Source organism: Bos javanicus, chromosome 25 (genome assembly GCF_032452875.1).
Source record: "Bos javanicus breed banteng chromosome 25, ARS-OSU_banteng_1.0, whole genome shotgun sequence".
Lineage (NCBI taxonomy): Eukaryota > Metazoa > Chordata > Mammalia > Artiodactyla > Bovidae > Bos > Bos javanicus.
Genome location: NC_083892.1, coordinates 14,225,318 through 14,251,192, shown reverse-complemented (window position 1 = coordinate 14,251,192; position 25,875 = coordinate 14,225,318). Strand labels below are relative to the sequence as shown.

General features: G+C 45.2%; 1 protein-coding gene across 3 annotated transcripts in view; it reads left to right on the top strand.

Annotated features, from left to right (window-relative positions):
* Positions 1 to 25,875, top strand: part of MYH11 (myosin heavy chain 11) — a 127,914-nt gene that overhangs the window by 5,096 nt on the left and 96,943 nt on the right. For all 3 annotated transcript variants that reach the window (XM_061401201.1, XM_061401200.1, XM_061401203.1), the window contains exons 2-3: positions 12,219 to 12,580; positions 22,051 to 22,207. In XM_061401201.1, the coding sequence (XP_061257185.1) occupies positions 12,236 to 12,580; positions 22,051 to 22,207 (502 nt within the window). In that variant the 5' untranslated portion in view covers positions 12,219 to 12,235. The remainder of the gene's footprint in view (positions 1 to 12,218; positions 12,581 to 22,050; positions 22,208 to 25,875) is intronic.

The following is a 25,875-nucleotide window of genomic DNA, read 5'->3' as shown; positions in this document are numbered from 1 at the left end:
TTTACAAGCAAAAGCCTTTACTTTCTGGGACCTCCATAGCCTTATAGGAATAATCAATAATGCCTACCTCATGTATTAGAAAACATAGCAAGATGGTATATATAATAAATAGCCTAACTTGATGTCCCACAAATGGAAAGGGGAATAAAGGCTTCCCAGGTGGCGCTAGTGGTAAAGAACCCACCTGCCAATGCAGGAGATATAAGAGACGCCAGTTTGATCCTTGGGTCGGGAAGATCCCCTGGAAGGGGGCATGGCAACCCACTCCGGTATTCTTGCCTGGAGAATCCCATGGACAGGGGAGCCTGGTGGCTACGGTCCATAGGTCTGCAGAGTCGGACACAGCTGAGCGACTTAGCACATGTAGCACGATGGTAATTGTAGCCTGTTATTAATGACAGATTAAGAGTCCCGGTTGCTCATGGTGACAGTTTGGGGCCTGGAGATCTGGTGCGTCTGGGGGCCAGCCCCTCCCCCGGCTTCCCTCTCCACACTGACTCCTCCCTCACCTGGACCAGGTCTTAACCCAGTTTCTTCTCTGCAGAGCTCCTGTCAGCTGGTGTGTATTCTAGATCAGGCCCCAGAGGTTTTCATTTTGCCTGCATGGCATTTGAAACATGCACTGATTTCCTTTAGGGATGGATATGATGGCTCAGGCAGTAAAACATCCACCTGCAATGCAGGAGACCTGGGTTTGATCCCTGAGTCGGCAAGATCCCCTGGAGAAGGGAATGGCTACCTACTCCAGGATTCTTGCCTGGAGAATCCCATGGACAGAGGAACCTGAAGGGCTACAGTCCATGGGGTCACAAAAGTCAGACCCGACTGAGCGACTTCACTTTCACTTTCATGTCATACCTAAATGCAGACTTCCAAGTCTGTTGGATATCTGGTAGTGCCCGGCCCACATCCTTACTCAGACACCCCAGCAGGAGCTAGGAAGCTGCCCTGTCTCCTCTGGACAGACCAGAGGGCTCTGTCCAGCCACTTCCAGCCTGGGTCACTCTGCATTGCTTACCTGACCCTGGCGACATTTGAGTTGGTGTCTCTGGTCCAAAATCTTGGCAGTAAAATACTGAGCGTAGCTGTTAACTAGGGTTGATGACGTGCAAATCCTGTTACTGTTTACTCTGGGGAATTTTATTCATTTTTCAATAATACAGAAGCAGAAGGGGCAAGATCTTTTACCCCTGAGTTCCTCTGGGGAAGATAAAACCGATGCTAAAACAAGCTGAAATAGCTAAACATTCTCAGTTGGTCCAACTCCAGCCTTTTTGATCTGGAATTACAGATACCCCAAGATGTTAGAGCCCTTTCTATTTCTTTCCCCAAGTGAAAAACGCAAGGCCCAGAGAGAGTGACTTGCCCAGAGCGACCCAGTGAGTTCAGCACAGAACTGGGATGTGTAAACCTGTGGTCTTACAGAGGCTAATGAAGAGCTTAAAGAAGGGAGCTGGGTGTTGTTGAGGAAGCCAGGATGTGCCCAGAGCTGGCACACTTGGCTGTGTCGGACGCTGCTGACGCCAACAGTGAAGAGTCCTTTGCTTTCATCAAAAGGCTGGATAGCAGCCTTTGATCATGCACTGGACGTAGTATCCGTCAATCCTGGGTAATGAGCCTGAAGGTGTCCTTTCAGCTCTTAGAGCTGATGCAGGACATTGGATGGTACAGGGTGGGAGTGAAGGGGGCGGGGATGGTTGGGGAGGAGAGCTTGAAAGGAAGAAATCAGGAGGGTGGGAGTCTCCTTGAGGTTTGGCTGTCTGGGCTCCTCTTGTGTGCCCTCATGTTCTCACCCTCCACATGTGTGGCTTTCCATAGCCGGCATTCCAGGTTGGCTGGGACAGTCCTCCCCCTAAGAGACATCTAGCGATACCTGCAGACATTTTCGGTTGTCGCGTCGAGACCGGAGAGGCTGCTAACGGCCTTACAAGGCAAGGGGCAGGCCCTCTCCCTGCACGCTCCACCTGCCCCCCTCCCCCACACTTTCGCCCGCCATCCATCCCACCGGCAAAGAATTATCCATCCTCAAATGTCAGTAGTGCCGCTGTTTTGAGAGACCCTGCTCTAAATTAAGGACCTCGGCAGGGAGTTGCAGACCGCAGTTTCCCCTGCATTTAGAGCATGGCGAATCCTATCACTGCGGCGTGCTCTCTGGCCACTGCTGCAGTCTAACAAGCTGCTTTTCGTTTCCCCCTGTACCTCACCTAATGCCTGACCTGACACTTTCTGCCTGATTGCCCACTACCTCAAATTTTGAAGGCTTGAGGCTCTGGCTGCACCCTGAGGCAAGTCCTTATAGCAATAAAACCAAGTTACCTGCAGCCTTCAAATAGCCAAAGACTGATCCAGGGTGTGTCCCGTGTGTGCCTGTGTTTCTTTCAGTCCTCAAGTTCTTTCCCTATTTCACAGAAGGTAGGAGAAGGTGATGGCACCCCACTCCAGTACTCTTGCCTGGAAAATCCCATGGATGGAGGAGCCTGGTAGGCTGCAGTCCATGGGGTCACTAACAGTTGGACACGACTGAGCGACTTCACTTTCACTTTTCACTTTCACGCATTGGAGAAGGAAATGGCAACCCCCTCCAGTGTTCTTGCCTGGAGAATCCCAGGGACTGGGGAGCCTGGTGGGCTGCCGTCTCTGGGGTCGCACAGAGTCGGACATGACTGAAGCAACTTAGCTGCAGCAGCATACAGAACAGGAAAGATTACTTGGAAAACATTTTTTATTCAGATTCCACCACATCTAGCTGTGCTATGATGGTCAAATTACTGACCCTCTGTGCCTCAGTGTAATGGTGCCTTGGGTAGCATTTTTTAGGGGTTTAAACAAGATAATAGCTGACAGTCAATTACAGCAGCAGTAGGGCTTCCCCAGTGGTCCAGTGGTTAAACTCTGTATTCCCAGGGCAGGGGGCACAGTTCAATCCTTGCTCAGGGAACTAAGGTCCCCCATGTCACATGATGTAGCCAAAAAAAAAAAAAAAAGACAGAGCAGCAGCTATGATTACTAATATTAGTAATATTAATTTGCTATACTCACCACATTTTCTCAAGGGCAAATCTGTGGGATTTAATCAGTGTTTGGGGTCTGTAGTGTTCATGTGTTCAAAGACGTGTGGTCAAAGGACTGAAATAGCTTTCAGATGTCAGGACCTTGAATGTCCTGATGCGAGCTCTCCCTCTAAATGATGGAGGGAAATGGGTAGCACTTCCCTGAATCCTGCACCACCCCCACCCCAAGTATTAATATTTTGAGGGATTTGAGTTCCAAGGAACATACTCTGGGAAACGCTGTTCTAGAGTGAAGCCAAGATCCTCTTTTCCTTTTCTTTCTTTTGACCAAAGTGGATTTCACACATTGTGGCTGTCAGAGACCTCAACGACATGGGAAGCAGCCCAGCCTCTCTCTCCTTCTTTTGGACAAAGACTGAATCTTTGCACTTGATCTGTTTGTATTTTTGAGTCCTAGATTAGACAGGGTTCCTGGCAGTGGAAATTCTTGAGTCCTTCTGCTTTTCTGCTGTGTTTTTTGCTTTTCTATTTTTTTTCCCTGATTTTTAAGGCAGCTCACCAACATAGAAATTAGGAAGAGTCCACTTAGTTGTCATGCTGCTCAAAACAAATAAAATAGATCTTCTGGTCTTCTTGGGTATAATTGGCTACCATTCAAAAACTTCTCTCGATTGTACTTATACTACTCAACTGCACAATTAAGTGGTAAAGATGGTAAATTTTATTATGTGTATTTTACCATAATTAAAGGTAAAAAGAAAAAATTTTTATTGAAGTGTATTCTATATCAGAACAGTACACATCTCTATAGGTATGTAGCTTGATGAATTTCCACCCATGTAATTGGTATTCAGATTAAGAAACAAAGTTATCAGCTCCATCAACCTCCATCATGTCCTACCCCTCCAGTTACATCTGATGTCTAGCACCGTAGGTTAAATTTGCCTGGTTTTGAATCTCATATATAAGCATACCTCATTTCATTGTGCTTCACAGATACTGTGGGGTTTTTTCCCCTGCAATTTGAAGGCTTATGGCAAATCTATGTTCAGCAAGTCTATTAGTGCCATTTTTCCGACACCATTTGCTTACTTCCTGTCTCTATGACACATTTTGGTAATTCTTGTATATTTAAGGTGATTTCATTGTAATATTTGTTATGTGATCTGTGATCTTTGTCGTTGCTACTGTGACTCACTGAAAGCTCAGATGAAAGTTAGAATTTTTTAACAATCATGTATTTTTCATTACGGTAGACATTAGACATAATTAGACATTAGACATAATGCTATTGCACAGTTAATAGACAACAGCATAGTGTAAATGCAACCTTTTTATACACTGGGAAGCCATAGTATCCATGTAACTTGCTTTATTGTGATGGTTGCTTTATTGCAATGGTCTGGAACTGAGCCTAAAGCATCTCTGAGTTCTGCCTGTAAACTGAATCACACCGTATGTCCTTCTTGTGTCTGCCTTTTTTTTCACACAAGTGTTTGTGTGATTTGTTCTTATGGTGTGGAGTTGTAGTTTACTTAATCGGGTACTGTTTTGAAGAACAGATTTTTAAAAAAAAATATTATACATCTTTGTTCAATAGATATCTATTGATTTATTCGGCTTCTCTGGGTGTTAGTTGCAGCATAAGGGATACAGTTCCCTGACCAGGTATGGAACCCAGGCCCCTTGCGCTGGGAGAATGGACCACTGGGCCACCAGGGAAGTCCCCCCAAAGCCTCTTCTAATCCATAGGTTCCCCCCTTTTAAAATGGTTTACCTGTTAAAGAAACTGAGTCATTCTTCCTATGCTTTCCTACCTTGTCGACTTTGTCACATGCCCGTGACCTTGGTTGGCATGTTCCCTGTGCCCTGCATTTCCCTTAAATAGGTGTTAGATCCAGAGGCTTTGTCAGTGTCTGTCCCCACCCCACCCCCTTTTTTTCTGTAAGAATATTTCACTGGTGGTGGTGCCACTTCCCCAGGCATCCCCTCTGGAGGCACATAACCTCTGATCGGCTTTGTTTTTGCAGCGTTAAGTTTGCTGAGTAGGTGTAGGTGGTGTCCGCCCCATCCATCCATTGTAAAGTTCTCCATCTGCTATTCAGGATTCCCAGGTGGTGCTGGTGGTAAAGAACCCACCTGTCAATGCGGGACACATAAGAGACGCAGGTTTGATCCCTTTGTCAGGAAGATCCCTTGGAGGAGGAAATGTCAACCCACTCCAGTAGTCTTGTCTGGAAAACCCCATGGGCAGAGGAGCCTGACAGGCGACAATCCATGGGGTTGCAAAGAGTCAGTCACAAGTGAGCACACAGCACATTTGCTTGTCATCTGATATAATGGGGTGGGTCTGAAACTGTGGACCAGTATCCTCTGCATCACCCGGGAGCCTGTTAGAAATGAAGATCCCTGGGTTCACCCCAGACCTACTGGCTGAGAAGCTCTGGGGTGGGCCCAGGCATCTGTGATTCCACAACCTCCCAGGTGAGGCTGATGCACAAGAAGTCTGAGGACCACTGGTCTGATGTTTTAGCAACTTTGATAGCGATTGCCAAGACCCATTATTTTATTCAGAGTTCCAGAATTGCTACATTCTAGTTTCATCATTTCTTCTACATTTATATAGCAGGAATTCTTCTAAGTAGATGGTAGTATTTTTTTTTTTTTAAGCAGTGAAGTGGGGCTGAAGGGAGAATGCTGTTGGAGTTACTATGTCCCAGAAGAAATTCAATAGCAATTTAAAAATTAAAAGCGATTTTCCAGGGGGTCCAGTGATGAAGACTCCATGTTTCCACTGCAGGGGGGCTTGGGTTCAATCCCTATTTGGGGAATCTGTATCCCACATGCCCAGAGTCACCCCCTCCCAAAAGAATTTAAAGTGCAGGAAACATGATCATTAAACCTAGAACAGTGTACATTTTCTACAATTCTTTAATTCACTTTTTGGGATAACTGGAGTGATTTTTCAGATTTAGGGTTTGATTCACTCATTTCTTATTTTATTTTTTAAAGAGCGACTAGATCAGGTCACCCAGGAGAAATAACTAACCTTTCTGAGCAAATTAGCTCCTGGTTTTTATTATTGTCATTTTCACCCTGGAAGAGGAAAGCGGGAGGAACTGCCCCTCTGATTTTTGCCTTGCAAAGTCTGCATTTTAGGAGTTGACGGCCCAGCTCCAGGGGCCCATTGGTGGGATGTGGAAGTTAGTCCACCTCCATGGGATTTGGAGTCCAAGCATGCAAATTATCTTGCGCCTCTTGCGTCTCCTGCTTTGGCAGGTGGGTTCCTTCCCACCCACACCACCTGAGAAGCCTGAATAGCAGATGGAGAACTTCACAACGGATGGATCGGGCCGACACCACCTACACCTACTCAGTAACCTTAACGCTGCAAAAACAGAGCTGATCAGAGGTTATGTGCCTCTAAGAGGGGATCCATAGCTAAAGGAGCTATGAATTGTTTTCTGCTGAAGAAGGGGCATCAACCACGCAGTACATCCTCACTCAGCCCGCACCTTAGTTCTTTGGAACCACCAGTGGGTGGGGGAGGAAGGTGGGTCGGGTTGGAGGAGCTGAACATGAGCCAGTGTTCCGAGGGCAGGACAGCTCCTGCAGGTATGGTCAGAGGGCCTGGGATGGGCCATTGGACAGGTCTGAAAAGAGTCTGTTGCCTCAGCAGCTCGTCTCCTGGTCATATCTAGACAATTGAATGGAGAATCTGACATTTAATGACTTAATATTTTAGATACAGACAGACTTCTTGTCAATTATTTAGTGGCCTTGAGGAAGAATTTGTAGAGAGGCAGAATCAGTGTCTTAGTTTCCACCTCTTTCTTTACCAGTTTTCAAAACCATGGGTTGATTCCCCAGCAGCTTACAAAGATGATCTGTGAATTTTTTTTTAACCATGATGAGCTCATGGATTTAAACATACTAATCTTTCAACTGTTGTATTTACCTTACTGATGTTCAGACTGTCCCACATTTGACCAGATAGAACCCTGGTTTAATATTTTTGTGTGTAGTTTTCTAGACTTTTTAAAATGTATACACGGATGTATGAAATGGCAAGACAGGGATGATTTGAGAGAATAGCATTGAAACATGTATATTATCATATGTGAAACAGATCGCCAGTCTAGGTTCGATGCATGAGACAGGGTGCTCAGGGCCGGTGCACTGGAATGACCCAGAGGGATGGGATGGGGAGGGAGGTTCAGGATGGGGAACACATATACACCCGTGGCTGATTCATGTCAGTGTATGGCAAAAACCACTACAATATTGTAAGGTAATTAGCCTTCAATTAAAATAAATAAGTTAATTTTTAAAAAATGAAGAAAAATAAACAAAATGATAAGACATTCTTTTATAACTATCTGATTCAGCTTTACTGAGGTGTAATGTACATATAGTATTTCTTTTACTTTTTAAAAAATTCACTGGTTTTTAAGTGTACAGCTCAGTGAATTTTGACAAATGTATATAGTCGTATGATCATCGTCGTAATCGGGATATAGAATGTTTCCATCACCCCGGAAGTTCCTTTCTGCCTCTTGGCAGCCAGGTCCCTCCCCAGCCTGTGAGCAATCACTGATCCGTTTCCTGTTGCCACAGCTTCGCCTTTTCTAGATCTCCTTATCAGTGGAATAAGAGAGTGTGTAGGACTTGGGTTCTGCTTCTTTCATTAAGCTTGCTTCCACAATTCATCTTTTTTATGGTGTAATTTGTTCCTTTTTACTGCTGAGTATTCCATTTATGCATATTGGTTTTTGTCATATTGACTTTGCATGGTCAAAAGTCACCTATTGTATAATTCTGTTTTTTGCAATGTCCAGAAAAGGCACATCTATAGAGACAGATAGTAGATTAGTAATTGCCAGGGAGTTGGGAGTAGGAACAGGGAGTGACTGCAGACTACTATGAGGAAACCCTTTTTGGGGTGATGGTAATGTTCCAAAATTTAGCATCATGATAGATGCACAACTCTGTAAATTTACTAAAAGTCATTGAATTGTGCATTTACAATGAGAGAATTTTAAATCATGTAAATGACAAATAGGTTAAGATGAAAGGGAAAAATCCTTATTTTTTATTTTACAAGTCTATAATTTGCATTTTAATTAACTTAGAGTCTTTTAATGTTCAAAACTTGTGGGCAAATCTGTAAACAGCATGAAGTCTATGAATTATCACTTTCATTCTTTTTTAACATTCTTTTTTTAAAATTTTCCATTATGTTTCATCACAGGATATTGAATATAATCCCTGCGCTCTACATTAGGACCTTGTTGTTTATCTGTTCTGAGTGTAATAGTCTGCCTCTGCCAATCCCACACCCGCAATCCAGCCCTCTTCCTCCCCACTCCCCCTTGGCAACCACAAACCTGTTCTCTTTGTCCGTAAGTCTGTTTCCATGTTATAGATAGGTCCCTCTGTGCTGTATTTTGGATTCCGCATGTAAGTGACATCATACGGCATTTGTCTTTCTCTTTCTGACTTATCTCACTTAGTATGAGCATCTCTTGTTGCATCCATGTTGTTGCAAATGGCACTGTTTCATCCTTTTTTATGGCCGAGTAGTATTCCATTGTATCTATGCACCACCTCTTCTTTATCCATTCATTCGTTGATGAACATTTAGGTTGTGGCCATATTTTAGCTATTGTGAACTGTGCTGCTGTGAACATAGGGATGCATGTATCTGTATGAATTATAGTTTTGTCCAGGCATATTCCCAGGAATAGGGTTGCTGGATCATTCTGGTAATGATTGCTGGTAATTCTATTTTTAGTTTTCTGAGGAACCTCCATACTATTTTCCACAGTGGCTGCACCAACTTATATTCCCACCAACAGCACAGGGCAGCCGGGGGTGGGGGGGAAGGTTGAAAGGGCAGAGTTTTGTGTGGCATATATAAAAGCCTACATCTTGAATTTTGGGTGGGCTTATAGCATTCTGTTGCCCGGATGATCTGTAATTCAACAAGGCACTTCCTGAAAACTATTTGGATTGCTTGCAGGTTTTGCTGTGCCAAATTGCACGGCAATGCACATTTTTATACATCTGTTAACACTTGTCTGTTTCCGTAAGCCAAATTGCTAGAAATGGAATTGCAGGTCAAGGGATGTGTGTGAACTTTTAGGACTTTTCCATCCATAAGGGCAATGTATGCAGAGCCCCAGCCCCTACTCTCCTGACAATACAGGCCTTATCAGTGGTTTTCATCTTAGCCAAGCGGTGAGTGAAAAGCAGCATCTCATTGCTTCACCTTGTAGTTCTTCATTTACTCCTGAGGCTGAACATCTTTTTCTTATGTGAATTGGTTACTTGAAGTCTTTTGTAAAGTATCTATTTTTGTTAATCATAAATTCAATAAAAGTTATAAAACTATATTGGCTTCCCATGTAGCTCAGCTGGTAAAGAATCCACGTGCAATGCAAGAGACCTGGGTTCAATCCCTGGGTTGGGAAGATCCCCTGGAGAAAGGAACAGCTACCCACTCCAGTATTCCAGCCTGGAGAATTCCATGTGATCACAAAGAGTCAGACACGACTGAGCAACTTTCACTTTCACTTTCTTTCATGGCAAAAATGCATAATAGAAATGTACCCATGTTCAAAGTCGCATTATTCACAATAGAGGAAATGTGAAAGCAACTCAAGTGTCCATCAACAGATGAATGGATAAACAAAATGTCACATATCTGTACGATGAAATGTTATTAAGCCTCAAAAAATGAGTGAAATTCTGATTTACTCTCCAACATGGATGAACTTTGAAGACATTATGCTAAGTGAAATAAGCTGGTGACAAAAGGATAAATACTGAATATTTCACTGACATGAGGTCCTGAGAGCAGTGAAATTCATAGAAACATAAAGTAGAATAGTGCTTGCCAGTGGCTGGAGGGAGGAGGTAATGAGGAATTAGTGTTTAATGTGTGTGGAGTCTCAGTTTTACAAGATGAAAATAGTTCTGGTGTTGGATGGTGGTGATAATTGCATGACAATATGGATGTACTTAATGTCACTGAAATGAAAATGTGTAAGACAGTAAATCTCATGTATATTTTACTACAAAAAATTAGTAGTACTTTTCATTAGTCATGAAAAGTAAAAATCCCTTCAAAACTGTACTCGATAAGTACATATTTCTCCAGTTATTTTGCCTATATGAATTTTAAATATTTTAAAATAAAAATGGGTTATTATACTAGTGCTTTACAATATTCCCTATATTTCATTTTTAAGCAATTCTATTCAGATCCAGTTTAAATACAATGCAATTAACCCATTTAAATTGTGCAATTGAATTGCTTTCAGCATAGTCACAGAATTGTGTATCCATCACTGCAGTACATTCTAGAACATTTTCATTACCCTAAAAAGAAACCCACTCCCCTCTACTTCAGTTCAGTTCAGTTCAGTTCAGTTCAGTCACTCAGTCACATCCAACTCTTTGCAACCCCATGGACTGCAGCACTCCAGGCTTCCCTGTCCTTCAACAACTCCCAGAGCTTGCTCCAACTCATGTCCATCGAGTCAGTGATGCCATCCAACCATCTCATCCTCTGTCATCCCCTTCTCCTCCTGCCTTCAATCTTTCCCAGCATCAGAGTCTTTTCCAATGAGTCAGTTCTTCGCTATGGTTTTTCCTGTGGTCATGTATGGATAAGAGAGTTGGACTATAAAGAAAACTGAGCGACTTTTGATGGCAAAGTAATATCTCTGCTTTTTAATATTCTGTCTAGGTTGGTCATAGCTTTTCTTCCAAGGAGTAAGCATCTTTTAATTTCATGACTGCAGTCACTATCTGCGGTGATTTTGGACCCCAAGAAAACAAAGTCTCTCACTGTTTCCATTGTTTCCCCATCTATTTGCCATGAAGTGATGGGACCAGATGCCATGATCTTAGTTTTTTGAATGTTGAGCTTTAAGCCAACCTTTTCACTCTCCTCTTTCACTTTCATCAAGAGACTTTTGAGTTTCTCATTGCTTTCAGCCATAAAGGTGGTGTCATTATTCGAGGTTATTGATATTTCTCCCAGCAATCTTGTTTCCAGCTTATGCTTCAGCCGTCCTGGCATTTTGCATGATGTACTTTGCATATGCGTTAAATAAGCAGGGTGACAATATACAGCCTTGATGTACTCCTTTCCCAATTTGGAACTGGTATGTTGTTCCATGTCCGGTTCTAACTGTTGCTTCTTGACCTGCATACAGATTTCTCAGGAGGCAGGTAAGGTGGTCTGGCGTTATCATCTCTTGAAGAATTTTCCACAGTTTGTTGTGATCCACACGGTCAAAGGCTTTGGCGTAATCAATAAAGCAGAAGTAGATGTTTTTCTGGGATTCTCTTGCTTTTTCTATGATTCAATGGACGTTTGCAGTTTGGTCCATCTACCGTCACCCTTTTATTCTCTCCAAACTGTTGGCAACCACTAATCTACTTTTTATCTCCATGGATTTGCCTATTCTGGACATTCTTATGTAAGTAGAATCATACAATACATGGTCCTCTGTGACTAGATTCTTTCACTTAGCATAATGTTTTCAAGATTCATTAACACTCAGTGTATTTCAGTACTCCACTCCTTTTCATGGCTGAGTAATATTCCATTAAATGGATAGGCCACATTTTATTTATCCATTCATCTGCTGATGGACATTTGGATTTTTCTTCTGTTTTTTAGTTATTAGGAGTAATGCTTCTATGAACACTCACCTGAGTTTTTGTGTAGAAGTATGTTTTCATTTCTCTTGGGTATATACCTTAGAATGGGGTTGTTAGATAATGTGATAAAGCTATGTTTAAACATTTGAGGACCACCCCCTTTTATTTTTACAGTAAACTATAAGACTTGAATTTGTTCCTGTGTCAACACATCTAGACCTACTTCTCGCATCTTAACCCCTGGATAGCAGCTCGTTGTATGAGAATATCATGGTTTATGTATTTATGCCATGTTGATGGACAATATATAGTAGTCCAGATCCTTTTCTGAAGAGCCTTTGGGTCGTTTCCATTTGACAACATAGACCATCCTGCTGTGAACACCTTTGTGCTTTGTGAGATATTTCTGCAGATTGCATCCCCAGAAATGGTGAGGTGAAGGTTTTATCTGTCTTTAGGGCTTGGTTCTTGATCTATCTTTAGGCCAGTCTGGTTCTGGCCTCGTTCTTACCTGGTTGTCTTACTCCCCAGGGGACCAACCAGGCACCATGGCGCAGAAAGACCAGCTCAGTGAAGATGAGAAGTTCCTCTTTGTGGACAAAAACTTCATCAACAACCCAGTGGCCCAGGCTGACTGGGCCGCCAAGAAGCTGGTCTGGGTCCCTTCGGAGAAGCAGGGTTTCGAGGCAGCCAGCATCAAGGAGGAGAAAGGGGATGAGGTGATCGTGGAGCTGGTGGAGAATGGCAAGAAGGTCACAGTCGGCAAAGATGACATCCAGAAGATGAACCCGCCCAAGTTCTCCAAGGTGGAGGACATGGCGGAGCTGACGTGCCTCAACGAAGCCTCTGTGCTGCACAACCTGCGGGAGAGGTACTTCTCGGGACTCATATACGTGAGTATCCTGGGGAAGCCGGCCACTTCTTGCTGGTCTCCTGCACCCCTGAGGGAGTGGAGAGGCTTGCAGATGTCTTTGGGGTGCAAGTTAGGAGGCTGAAATTTTCCTTGAGGGAGGTTGCATGTGGGGTGGAATCGTTCAGACCTGGGTTCCCATTCACCCTGCCCTATCTAGTGCTGTGACATTGAACAGGTTATTTCACCTCTTGAAGCCTCAGTTTCCCCATCTGCAAAATGAAAGCAGTCACCCTCCCCCCACATAAATGAGATCCACAGATCCCACGTTGATCACATGGTTGCGTGGTCCGTGGTGAACAGATTTCAGTGAAGTAGTTCCCTGCTCTTCCACCATCTTGGAAATAAAGGAGAACTCTTAACCTCCTTGAGAAGGCTGATCCATCCCACAGCTGAGTAGGTAGGAGACATGAGGATCCTGGCGAGGTTTGGTGGAGCCCTGCCCTGTCACAAATGGGAATGACTCGATTGCACCTGGATTCCTCTGGGTTGACCGTGCAGGTCGGAGTGAACTAGTGTTGCAGTGTCCAATATGGCAGCCACTGGCCGCATGTGGCTAACTAAATTTAGATGTAAACGAAGTGAAAAGTGAAAGTGTTCGTCGCTCAGTCATGTCTGACTCTTTGCAACCCCATGGACTGTAGCCCCACTAGGCTCTTCTGTCCATGGAATTCTCCAGGCAAGAATATTGGAGGAGGTAGCCATTCCCTTCTCCAGGGGATCTTCCAGACCCAGGGATCAAACCCGGGTCTCTTGCATTGCAGGCAGATTCTTTACCATCTGAGCCACCTGGGAAGGCCTGATGTAAATTGATTAAACATCAATATTTAAAAGTTCACTTCTTCCATTGTGGTGGCTACGTGTTAAGTGCCCACCTGACGCCTGTGGCTAGTGGCTGCCATATTGGACAGCACAGGTGGAGAACATTCCCATCATTGCAGAAAGCTCTGCTGGACAGTCTGGACTGGATGATGTGTAACTCAGGGGTACAGGTTCTTTGTGGGCTGGACCAGGTCCCTAAGATATAGAAGGGCATGGTAGCCCCATCAAGCCAGACTGGTGGACAGAGGGCATCCCACTCCAGCCTTTGTCTTGCCTCTCAGAAAGGGTACATCTGTCCCTTGGGCAAGTTATTTAATTTCTCTGACATTTTGTTTCCTTCTCTGTAAAATGAATCCAAGAATAGTACTTGCCTCATAGAGTGGGTTTGGAGTAGGAAATGGCAGTCCACTCTAATATTCTTGCCTGGAAAATTCCATGGACAGAGGAGCCTGGCGGGCTGCAGTCCATGGGGTCGCAAAGAGTCGGACATGACTGTGACTGAGCACGTGTGCGTGCATGGAGTGGGTTACTCTGAAAAAAAAGCACATGGCATGCTTCCTGGCACATTGTAGGCACTCAACATGTTAGGTATTGTTTTTATTGGTTATGCTCATTTTTGTTATTGCCAGAGAGATGTTCTTGGATTCTTTGCAAACTTACAGAAACAGTCACCTCTGTCTTGAGGCCCTTCTGGTCTTGCCCTTTATGTTTTGCCACATGAAAATTACAAACCCCCGTTGTCATCTCTAAAAATGTCTTGCAGATTTTTTTTTCCTAATTAGGAAAATGAGGCATATTCATTCCAGAAGATCTGGAAAATTCAGAAAAGCACAGCAAACACAAGAGTCAATCCTCCCCCAGAGATAACACTGATAAGATGTTTATGTTTCTTTGTGAGAATAGTGCATATTTATGTATTGAAAAGGAAATTCCCTGGTGGCTCAGTGGTAAAGAATCCGCCTGCTTATGCAGGAGACACGGGTTCAATCCCTAGGTCAGGAAGATCCTCTGGAGGAGGAAACAGGCAACCCACTCCAGTATTCTTGCCTGGGAAATCCCATGGACAGAGGAGCCTGGCAGGCTACAGTCCATGCAAAAGAGTCGGACACGACTTGGCAACTAAACAACAACAATGTATTGAAAAGTCTGTGCACACAGGCTGGGGACCTGGTCTCTTTCCATGTACAAGTTAGTGATGAACATCCCTACTGCTCACTCGTGACCCCAGCTGCCCCTTTGTGGGCTTTGTAATCTATCCCACAGATGTACCACAATTAATTATTCTTCACTCAGTCGGTAAAGAATCTGCCTGCAATGCAGAAGACCCGGGTTCAATTCCTGGGTCGGGAAGATCTCCTAGAGAAGGAAAGGGAAACCTACTCCAGTATTCTTGCTGGAAAATCTCATGGACAAAGGGGCCTGATGGGCTACACAGTCCATGGAGTCGCAAAGAGTAGAACATGACTTAGCAACTAAACCACATGGATAGTTCTGAGAGAGTTACAATGGCTTGTTTTTAAGAGCCAAGGGGGAAGTGGGAAGCAACTCATAATTCTATACAGACCTTCTCTTGATCTCATTTAGTTAACACAATATCCACTGAACGAAGTATGCTCGTCCCATCCTACAGACAAGCAAGCTGTGGCTCAGAGTACTAAAGACCCTCCAAGGACAGTCTAACTAAGTTGCTCCCTAACTAAGCAGGGAAAATGTCTTTTGTCCACACCACTCCTTGTCTGGAAGCATTCTCAGCCTGGGGCTGTTGGTACAGAGTGGCTTTTCCTAAGGACACCAGCCTGCAGGGAGCTCTAGAGGAACTGGGCTCCTGTGGGCCTCCTGTCCAAGATAAGTCATTTTCATCCAGGGAGGTCAAGGACGGGCTTGGATAGGAATCTCGCCTGCTGTCCTCTGACACAGATGTTTGGGCCCAAAATAGAAACCAGGAAAAATGAGGGGCTCACAAAGGTCCCAAGACCCAGACTGTCTTCTGACAGCAGATTAAAAAAAATGAATCAAATCTTCAAATTCCTTCTGTGCTTCTCCAGACAGATTAAATGAAAAGCCTTTCAGTCTTATGACCACGCATCTACTCCTGTCTCATTCTTTTCTAATCAACTTAATCACTTAACTAGAAACTGTTGTCTGAGACGGAGGAGATAAAATAGGAGGGGGTGGGGAAGCACCCCAAGTTATTCACCCAGCGCGTGATGGCGGAAGGCGTGGCCCTTGTAACAGGTGTATGGCAGGTGAAGCTCAGTCAGCTGACCATGCCTGACTTTGCCCCCAGTAACGAAGAGAACGTTCCCTTCCATCCTGCAAGGCTTATCTCAAACACGGCACTTTTTGCTTAGTCCTGGCAGATGTCTCATCCCCTTGGGTCTAGAAGAGGTAGAAGCCTTAAAGATGCAGGTTCTTTTTTCTTTGTTTGCTTTTTAAATTGGAGGATAATTGCTTTACAATGTTGTGTTAGTTTCTGCTGTACAACAGCGTGAATCAGCTCTGTGTATGCATATGTCCCCTTCCTCTTGAGCCTCCATCCCACCACCTCCATCCCACCCCTCTAGGTCATCACAGAGCCCTGAGCCCCTGAGGTCCCTGTGCCGTATAGCAGCGTCCCATGAGCTATTTTAAACACGGTAGTGTATAAAGTGTGTCAGTGCTACTCTGTCCCTTCATCCGACCTCCCCTTCCCCCACTAGGGCCACACGTCTATCCTCTGTCTCGAGATGCAGGTTTCTGCCTGAGCTGCCCCAGATCATCGATGACACGTGTGGGGCTTGCTCTTCCGGATGTTGTCGTTGGCTGGGTTCTCTCCGCCTGGGATTTTTCATGGCTCCGTCCCTGGCCTTGGGCTGGGAGATGGGACAAGGGTTTCAGGCAGAGGGCACTCAGTGCAGATGTGGGCCTTGCCTGTACTGGCTGCTGTCCCAAGTCCTTCCCAGCTCTCTCTAGTGAAGTCGAAGCTCACTTGCCACACAGCACACAAGGTGACCAAGGCAGAGAGGTGATGTGACTTACCTGAGAAGGGACAGGATCAGGACTGTTAAGTGTTGCTGATCCCCTGCCTTCCCTCTCTGTGGGGTGCTGAGAGTCACAGGGCCCCACCCTTGGCCTGAGGCTGCTTGATAATTGAGAGGAGGAAGATAAGGTACATCTGAGCTGCAGATATGTAACATGGATTCTACAGGAATGAATGTGACGAATGGATGAAGTGAGTTAGTCGCTCGGTCTTGTCCAACTCTTTGCAACCTCGTGGGCTATAGCCCACCAGGCTCCTCTATCCATGGAATTCTCCAGGCAAGAATATTGCAGTGAGTAGCCATTCCCTTTCCCAGAGGATCTTTCTGACCCAGAAATCGAACCCCAGTCTCCTACATTGCAGGCAAATACTTTACCATCTGAGCCACCAGGGAAGCCCAGAGTGGATGAAGGAAAGGTGGTAAATACACCATACAATATAATAACTCTGCTTTAAAGCAGAAGGAAATCCTGCCATTTGCAACAGCATGGTTGAACCTGGAGGACATTATGCTGAGTGAAAATAGCCAGTCAGAGAGGGGCAAATCCTGCAGGATTCCATTCACAGGAGAATCTAAAACAGTCAGACTCAGAGAATCAGAATAGAATGGTATTGCCAGTGGCTGGGGGAGGTGAAAATGGGAAATTTCTTATTTATTTGTGGCTTTTTCTTGTGTATGTTCATAACTATCTATTCACTCAGAGTTAAAACATTTTTTGAATAGATAACACATGCAAATATTAAATAAAATATTGAATAGTATATAAGGGTATTTTAGAACTTTTCCTTTTATCCCCATTTCCTCATCTTCTGGTTCCCCTCCTTATGGAAACCATGGTCACCAGTTCCTTATAAGTCTTCCAGCAATATTTTATACCCATGTCTCCTGTGTCTCCTGCATTGGCAGACAGGTTCTTTGCCAGTAGTGCCACCCGGGAAGCCCTAATATTTTATACATATAGAGGCCAATACATGTGTATGTGTATATATATATGTATATATATATGCGTGTGTTCGTTCTCAGTCGTGTACGACTCTTTGTGACCCCATGGACAGTAGCCTGCCAGGCTCCTCTGTCCATGGCAAGAATACTGGAGTGGGTTGCCATTTCCTCCTCCTGGGAGTCTTCCCAAGCCAGGAGGATCGAACCCATATCTCTTATGTCTCCGGCATTGGCAGGCAGATTCTTTACCACTGAACCACCTGGGGAGCCCAAAATGTGTGTGTGTGTATGTATTGGCTGCACTGCCCAGCTTGCCAGATCTTAGTTCCCCATCCAGGGATCAAACCTGAGCTCTCTGCAGTAGAAGCATGGAGTCCTAACCACTGGACCACTGGGGAATCCCCTATATGTAAATTTGTATATGTATGTATCCTTTTTAAGGGCTGCAGCTGCTGCTTAAGGGCAGTGTGCCATAATTATTGAACTGGTCTCCCACTGGTGGATATTTAGGTTGTTTCTTTCTTTTTTTTTTTTTTTGCCATTAACATCAAAGCTGTAGCAGATCACATTCTTGGTGAGCCAGGTCTGTCTCTAGGATGTTCAGAAAGCCATGACACTGCACTGCAACCTGTCCACCGTTTTATAGATGGGAAGGACGAGGTTCAGGTCACACAAGTTGGGAGGGCAAGTCCGAGGTTCCGCCCGGGCCTCTGTGACTTAAAGCCTGCTTCTCTTCCACCTTCCCCCACTGTTCCTCATTTCTGCCGGAGGCCTTGGGAGCTCAGGGCTCCATGGCTGACCATATAAAGCGTTAGGGAAAAAGTGAAGTCGCTTCCTAATACGGTCACAAGAGGGAAACCCTAGGCCTGCAGCTGGGACCTGCTGGTGGCACAGGGCCCTGAGAGGCCGCTGGGACATGGGAGGCAGGGAAAATTGAAAACCTCTGAACTTGACCAGCTCAGAAGGGGCTCGTGGGGATGGGGCGGCAGAAACACATCCAAGCACAGGAGGGCTGCGTCAGGTGAGAGCAACCAGGCTGGAACAGTGGAGGCTGAACCCCTAGATTCTGAAGCAGAGCCTCTGTGTGGGGTGTGCTGCCATCTACCCAGTCCTTCCTGTTGGGAAATGGTGCCCTGGAAAGATGTGCTGAACTGGACAGAGATTCAGATCTTCTTGGAAGCATGGATTAAGTGCTTGCTGTGTACATCGCACCAGGCTGTGCCCTAGGCAAACAGAGGGAAGGTGATATTTCTCCTTCAGAAGCTGATGATGGAATTGGGAAAGCCACCCCTGCCTCTCTTCCTTCCTTCCTCCATCCCTCTCTTCTTCTCCCACCCTCCCTCTCTTCCCCGCTCCTTCTTTCATTTTTTTATTCAGCAAATATTTATTGGGTATCTGCCAAGTGCCTGGCCCTGTGCTGAGGGCTGGAGATATGATAGTGTGCAGCTCACAGTCTAAGCGGTGACATTTAGACTGAGCCCTGAAAGAGCAAATGCAAATGGCTCTGAGAAGCTCAGGGGGATGTGTTCCAAGGAGAGGGAACATTACGTGTGAAGTTTCCAAGGTGGCAAAGTTTTGATCATCATGAAACAAAGGGAGCACTGGATGGTCACTAATAGTTATCGAGTCCTTGTTACACACCAGGCACTGTGCTAAATGCTCCCCGAGAGCTATCTCACAGCGAACTGATGAAAGAGTGACAATTACACCTGCCCATTTTGCAGATGAGGATAATCGAGGCTCAGAGAGAAAAAGAAACTTACACAGGGTCACACAGCCAAGAAGTAGCAGAATGAGAGTTACAAATAAGTCCTCAGTAGTCAATTCTGTACTCTTAACCACTACGCTTTACTGGCCCTAATTCCCTGGAGGGAGTGATTTGGGTTGTAAATGACGCATTCTAAAAAGGACAGTGGCAGTGGGCACAGCCTGGGAAGAGCTGGAGGTGGAGTTCAGGCCTAAAGAGGAGGAAAGGCATGGTTGACCTTCATTCAAACGACCAATCATTCTTGGGCTCTTACTCCATGGAGGCCCTGAGCTGCGGACCAGGACGCAGAGGAACAGGAAACACACAGCTGGAACAGCTTTACCACGTGTTCAACGAATGTCTACTGAGCACCTGCTGTGTGCAGCCCAGTGCCAGGCCCTAGGTCACAGAGATGAAGGCTGCGCTGCCCCTGCTCCAGGGAAGCTTTATAATTACCTGACCCCTCAGGCATTCATTTAGCAGGCATTTAGTGAGCACCTACTGTGTCCCTGAACTTGTTAGCACCTTATCTCTTAAGTCTCAGTGCAGGGAGTACCCCCTGCTGAAGTTTCTCTGAGCACTGCCCCCTCCTCGTGGGCTGGGGCCCTCTCTTCCTTGCTCCCATAATCCACAGGGATTGTTCTTATGATGTTATTTTGAACGTCCTCGTCTCCTTTTTGAAGGGGGCTTTTTGAGAGCAGGAATGATCATCGATTTATTTGTTTCCAGCATCTAACACAGGCCTGGTATACAGTCGGTGCTTGATAAGTGGCTGATGGATGTTTAGATAGGACTTGTGGGAACCTGGGAGATTACTGCCTCCCTCTCACCTCCCCCACCCCCAGTCCTGTTCCTTTTCAGAAAGAGCATTTTCCCCTCACCCCAGATCAACTCTCATCATCATCGCGCCTTAGCAGATGGGGCCCTGGAGGGAGTCCCTCACTCACCAACCAGCTGCTGCCGTGACTGAAAGCCCTTTGTGGGCAGGTCCCTGTGTATTTTGTCTTGCACTATAACCCCAGAGCCTCACACGTGGAATGCATGAATGAATGAGCGACTGAATGAACGGATGACCCGTTGTTTCTGTAGGACAGGAATAGGCCCACAGCTGATGGACAGTGCCCACGCCTCACATGGGCCGAGTGGGGCTCAGTGCTGGGTGGCTTTGATCGAGGCGCTGAACCTCCCTGGTGTTTGCCGGGCTGTGAGTGTGATCCAGGGATGGACTTTCTGCTCCTCCTCCTTCAGTCACATCTTGGGGGAGTTGGAGGGAAGACATGCTTCGTCTCGCCCACCAAAGCCTTGGGCAGCACTGATGTTATCGTTTGGGAAAGCAGTTCCTCTGGGACAGGTTGGCGCCTGTCTCCTGGGCTCTGAGCTCAGCGCGTGGGAAAGGCCAGAGTACAGTAAAGAACAGCAGTATACCAGGAGCACGCCTCCCCCGCCCACATAACGGCGGGGCGTGCGAGCATCTTCATGCCCCTTCCTTGTTCTGATCATTTTCAGACGTTCCTCTGCACTTGGTAGGGTAGGATGATTTTTTTTTAAAACTAATTAATTTTTTTGGCCTTGCTGTGCAGTTTGCTGGATTTTAATTCCTGGACCAGGGATTAAATCCAGGCCCCCAGCAGTGGAAGGTCCTAGCCACTGGACCCCCAGGAACTGCCAATCTTTTTTAATTGTGATAAAATCCAGTATAACCAATTCACGATATTAATCAGTTTGAAGGAAACAAGTGGCATTAATACATTCGCAGAGTAGTCTTACTCCCAACTGCTATCTAGTTCCAGAACATTCTTATAGACCCCCAAAGAAACCCATTCCAACTAGCAGTCACTCCCATTCCCCCGTCTCTCCACTCCCTGGAAACCAGAGACCTATTTTCTGTCTCTATGGATTTGCCTGTTCTGGACATTTCAGATAAGCGGAACCGTGTGATACATGACCTTCTGTGTCTGACTTCTTTCATTCAGTGTAATGTTTTCAGGGTTCATCCATGAATGTAATGTGTTGTAATGTGTTAAGTACCATTCCTATTTAAAGACAGTTGTGTTTATCCCCACTTTACAGATGAGGGACTCTGTCCTTTTTCATGGTCGAGGAGAGTATGAGCTCTGGGTGAAGTCCTGATTTTAGTTCTCAATTTCCCAGCAGCTGCGTGACTTGGTGAGAACTTCACTGAGCCTCAGTTTCCTCATCTGTCAAATGGGCCATGGGGAAATTATAGTATCCCTGTAGGAGGCTGAATGAGAGGATTAAAGAAGATGCCTGTGAAGTACTTAGCTTAGTGGCTGGTGCATAGTAGGTGCTCAAGAAAGTGTAGGTGTTATTTAAGCCTGTGAGGCTCAGGGAGATGAAGTGACAGTGGTTGGGAGTGGCCTAAGGGTCTGAACCCAGCACTATTTAAAACCACAGTTATAAACAGTGTCCTAGAAATCCAAGCTCACTCTTTGCTCCTCTCCCCTGTACGTGGAGTCAATGATGCCAGAGATTCCCACCGGGACACTGAGCCTTAGTTTGTGCGTGTGCTCAGCTGCTCAGTCATGTCTCTTTGTGACCACATGGACTGTAGCCCACCAGACTCCTCTGCCCATGGGATTCTCCAGGCAAGAATACTGGAGTGGGTTGCCGTTTCCTCCTCCAGGGAATCTTTCTGACCTGGGATTGAACTGGTGTCTTCTGTGTCTCCTGTATTGGATTCTTTACCACTGGCGCCATCTGTGAAGCCCCAAGCCTCAGTTTCCCCATCTCTAAAATGGGACTCTGAGTGCATATATTCAAAGCTGCTCCTATGAGAATGAAGTGAGAAAATGCACACAGTGGCGCTCAGACCATGCAAGCTGTGGTGGGTGGTCACAGACTGGATGTCAGAGCTCTGTCCCTGCCGGGTTCCTGAAGTAAGCTCGGTTCTCTCTTTCGTAGACGTACTCGGGCCTCTTCTGCGTGGTGGTGAACCCCTACAAGCAGCTGCCCATCTACTCAGAGAAGATAATTGAGATGTACAAGGGCAAGAAGCGGCACGAGATGCCACCCCACATCTACGCCATCGCCGACACGGCCTACCGGAGCATGCTGCAAGGTAAGCCGCCTGCAGAGGCACAGAGCTCCTCCTCCTCCAGGGAGCCCACCTGGGCTGCTTATAGTCACTCACCAGGCCCCTCCTGTCCTGCCTGCCTGCAGTTCTCGCCAAGAATGTGGGGTTTGGCAGGCGGAGCTGGGTAACAGAAGGGCTGTGACTGAAAAAGGTAAAAAACAAGCAGAACAGATGTGTGTGCAGCCCGGGAGAGGAGGGAGGGGAGATAGCTTGGGCAAATACAGGCATGGGCTCGCTGACCCCTGGTTGCCCAAGGCCTGGGTGGACCAGCCATCTGGAAGATGGCAGGCTGCTGTCACCTTGGAAGGGAAGCGGGTGGGGAATGGCCCTGGCGCTGAGCCAACCAAATCTGAATTTGCAGCCAGCTGTCACATCCTGTGGGATCCTGTGCAAATGTCTTTTCCTCTACAGCCTCAGTTTCCTCATCTGTGAAAAGGGAGTGAGAGAATCCATCTTGCAGCGTGTTGTACAGATGGTAAAACAGGCTTTCCTACACTGAAGACCTTTGCGTATTACCTCCACATTTATGTAGTATTATTATTACTATCATTAATAACTTCTACTGCGGTAGAACATACATACAGGAGAATGCAAAAAGTACACAAATTCAGTGTCCAGTCCAAAATTAATTTTTACATGCCTACAGTTGTAATCACCACCCAGACCAAGATGGGAAATAGTTCTAGAAAGTTCTCTCATGCCTCCTCCCATAAATGGAATACCTCCTCCTATAAATGGATCTGGCCTTCAGATACAGGAGTCCTTCTGTCCTTACACTTGCAAAAGGGCAACAGGAAAGAGCTTTGGCAGTTTTAAAGCTGTGCACAGTTGTTATGTGATTTTTAGGTGTGAAGAGCCTAGAGGTGGTGAGCCGGCAGCTGGTAGGCTGGATCCAGCCCTCAGATAAGTTTGGTTTTTGGTCCACATGGAGTTTTAAGGATACTTTAATTAGCTGCCAACTTTTAAAAATGTGGAGTTTGTACACAAAAAGCCCAATTTCTAGGTTATTTTGAAAGTATTGGAACATCTGGCAACATGTGATCCCACCTGTCAACCCCTCAAAAGGACATATGAGTTCTTCAGTTCCCTGGCCTGGTCCACGTGTTTGAGTTTACTGCCTGGCTCCTGCACTTGACCCTGGAATAGCTTCCTCCAAGAATGTTCTGTTGAGAATTGAAAGGAGCCCAGTTCTGCAAGCTCCTGAGGCCAGGTGTACCTAGGACATATTACTCCCCACCTCAAGGTAAAGGGGCTCAGGTAGAAGTTCCCCAAATTACTGACAGGGTTAGCCACGCCACACAGGTATGATTCAAACTGGACCACTCCAGATGGGTACTACCATCATGTCCAAAGACCAGAATATGGAGCCTTGCAAAGAAGATTGCGGGAGATATAATCCTAGGGTATAAAGTGATGACTCTTGGAGTTAGGTATGTGCTTTTGTGAAAAAAAAAAAAAATCCTTTGTAGTGTCTCTTGATGGAAGAGTATACGATGGTGGTTCACACACCTCTTTGGAAAGCTGAACATCACAGAGTTACAGTGTTCATATAACTTGGGGTGCTTTTGGTTACAAGAAGCATAGCAATCAATAAAAATGGCTTAAACAACAGGAATTTATTACCTCATATAACAAGTAGTCTGGATGTTGATGATTTCAGGCTCAGTCAATTTTAACAGCTCAACAACAGACTTTCTTGGGATTTTCTTGGCTGCTTCCTCATCATCACAAGATGGCAACCATAGCTCCAGACATCACATCCTCATGTTATAATATCCAAAAGCATGAAGGAAGTGAAGGGTTAGGTTTTTTCCCCACATCTTGTTTTTATGAGAGAAGAAAAACTTTTCCAGAAACTCATCAGCAGGCATCCCTACGTCTGTTATGTCTTGATCACATGCACACCTCTAAACCAATCATTGGCAAAGAGAACTGGAACATTTATGATTGGATTGGACTATTCCTAGTTCTTTTCTGGAGCTGAGGGAGCTCTTTTGTTGTTGTTTAGCTGCTAAGTCGTGTCTGACCCTTTTGCAACCCCATGGACTGTACCTTGCCAGGCTCCTCTGTCCATGGGATTCCCAGGCAAGAACACTGGAGGGGGTTGCCATTTCCTTCTCCAGGGGATCTTCCTGACCCAGAGATCGAACTGACATCTCCAGCATTGGCAGGCAGATTCTTTACCACTGAGCCAACAGGGAAGCTAAGGGGGCTCTTACTAAGCACATTTAGTCTGAATACCAGAATGAAAAGGGGAAGAGGGAATGACAGGTGAACATTGCCATAGTGCTCTTAAAATTTATATGTGTAACTTTAAGAAACTTAGGGTTTCCCTGATAGCTCCACAGGAAAGAATCTGCCTGCAATGCAGGAGTCACAGGAGATGTGATTTCTATCTCTGGGTTGGAAAGATCCCCTGGAGAAGAAAGTGGCAACCCACTCCAGTATTCTTGCCTGAAAAAAAAAATCCTATGGACAGAATTGCCTGGCGAACTGCAATCTAAAGGGTTGCAAAGAGTTGGGCATGATTGAGTGACTAAGTGCAACAAAAAACTTCTATCTTATATATTCTATTCTAGAAAAATTGAAACATATATTAAGCAAAAAGAGAATGTACTAGCACCCATAATTCTATCACCAGGGACCATCACCATTAACGTTTGTCTATATAACTTTTCATATACTAACTGAGCTGGATGGCATGAAATGAAGGAGGTTATGACTATCTGAAAATAATTGGTTCCATAAAAGATTTACTTAAAATGGGCATGTAGATTAAGGGGAAGAGACTTTGATGGGCTTAAAAAATGACATTGGAAATTATGAACACAGGCTTATTTATTTTACATGCAATAGGAATTTTGTGGTTATTGCAACTAGATGTGCTAATTCTTAGAAAGAGTATAAAATTAATACAGAGTTGGGTGTTTTTTCCTTAACTTTTTTTGAACAGAACCATGAAAGAGCATAAGACACCATTCTTCATGCTATGCTTGATTTCTGCAGCATGGGATAAGAAGATAATTTTGTACAGACTTATTGGAGAAATCACCACTGTTGCCAAGGGCTTTGACTTCTTTGGTATTTAGCACAGTCTCTCAAAGTCCTTGTTGGGTTATCTTTCCTGATGACTCCCTAATGTTTGGTTGTGAAGTGATCTGACATTTTTGGTGCCTTTCGAACGTCACCAACATGTGACACTGCGCCTTCCAGGAAACAGGCAGTTTTGCAGAGCTGCCGTTTTGTTTTGTGTTTGTATTGAGACGATGGATGTTGACACCCAATAGCTGGCAAGGTGAAGCCTTTGAATTAGAGGACAGCAGTGATGCAGTCTAGAGAAAGATGCTTTAGTGGGATCTGGTTTCCCAAATACTTGACTCTTTGAAGAATATTTTTGTGTTGTGATAACTTTTGCCTCCCTAGACCACTTCCCGTACATGGGGCAATGTTATACTCCATACAGGGACTCCCAGGGCAAATACATTTTGTTCCTCTTAGGCTCTGTATTTTAACACACAATTATATAGTGAAATATAAAGTTACCTAGAAATTTTAAACCTGAAGAGAAAAATGCCATCCATAAGCACACAGATCCATGAGAGATAAGCTCTTTTTAGATTAAAGGTTAATCAATAGCTGCTATGTATACATTT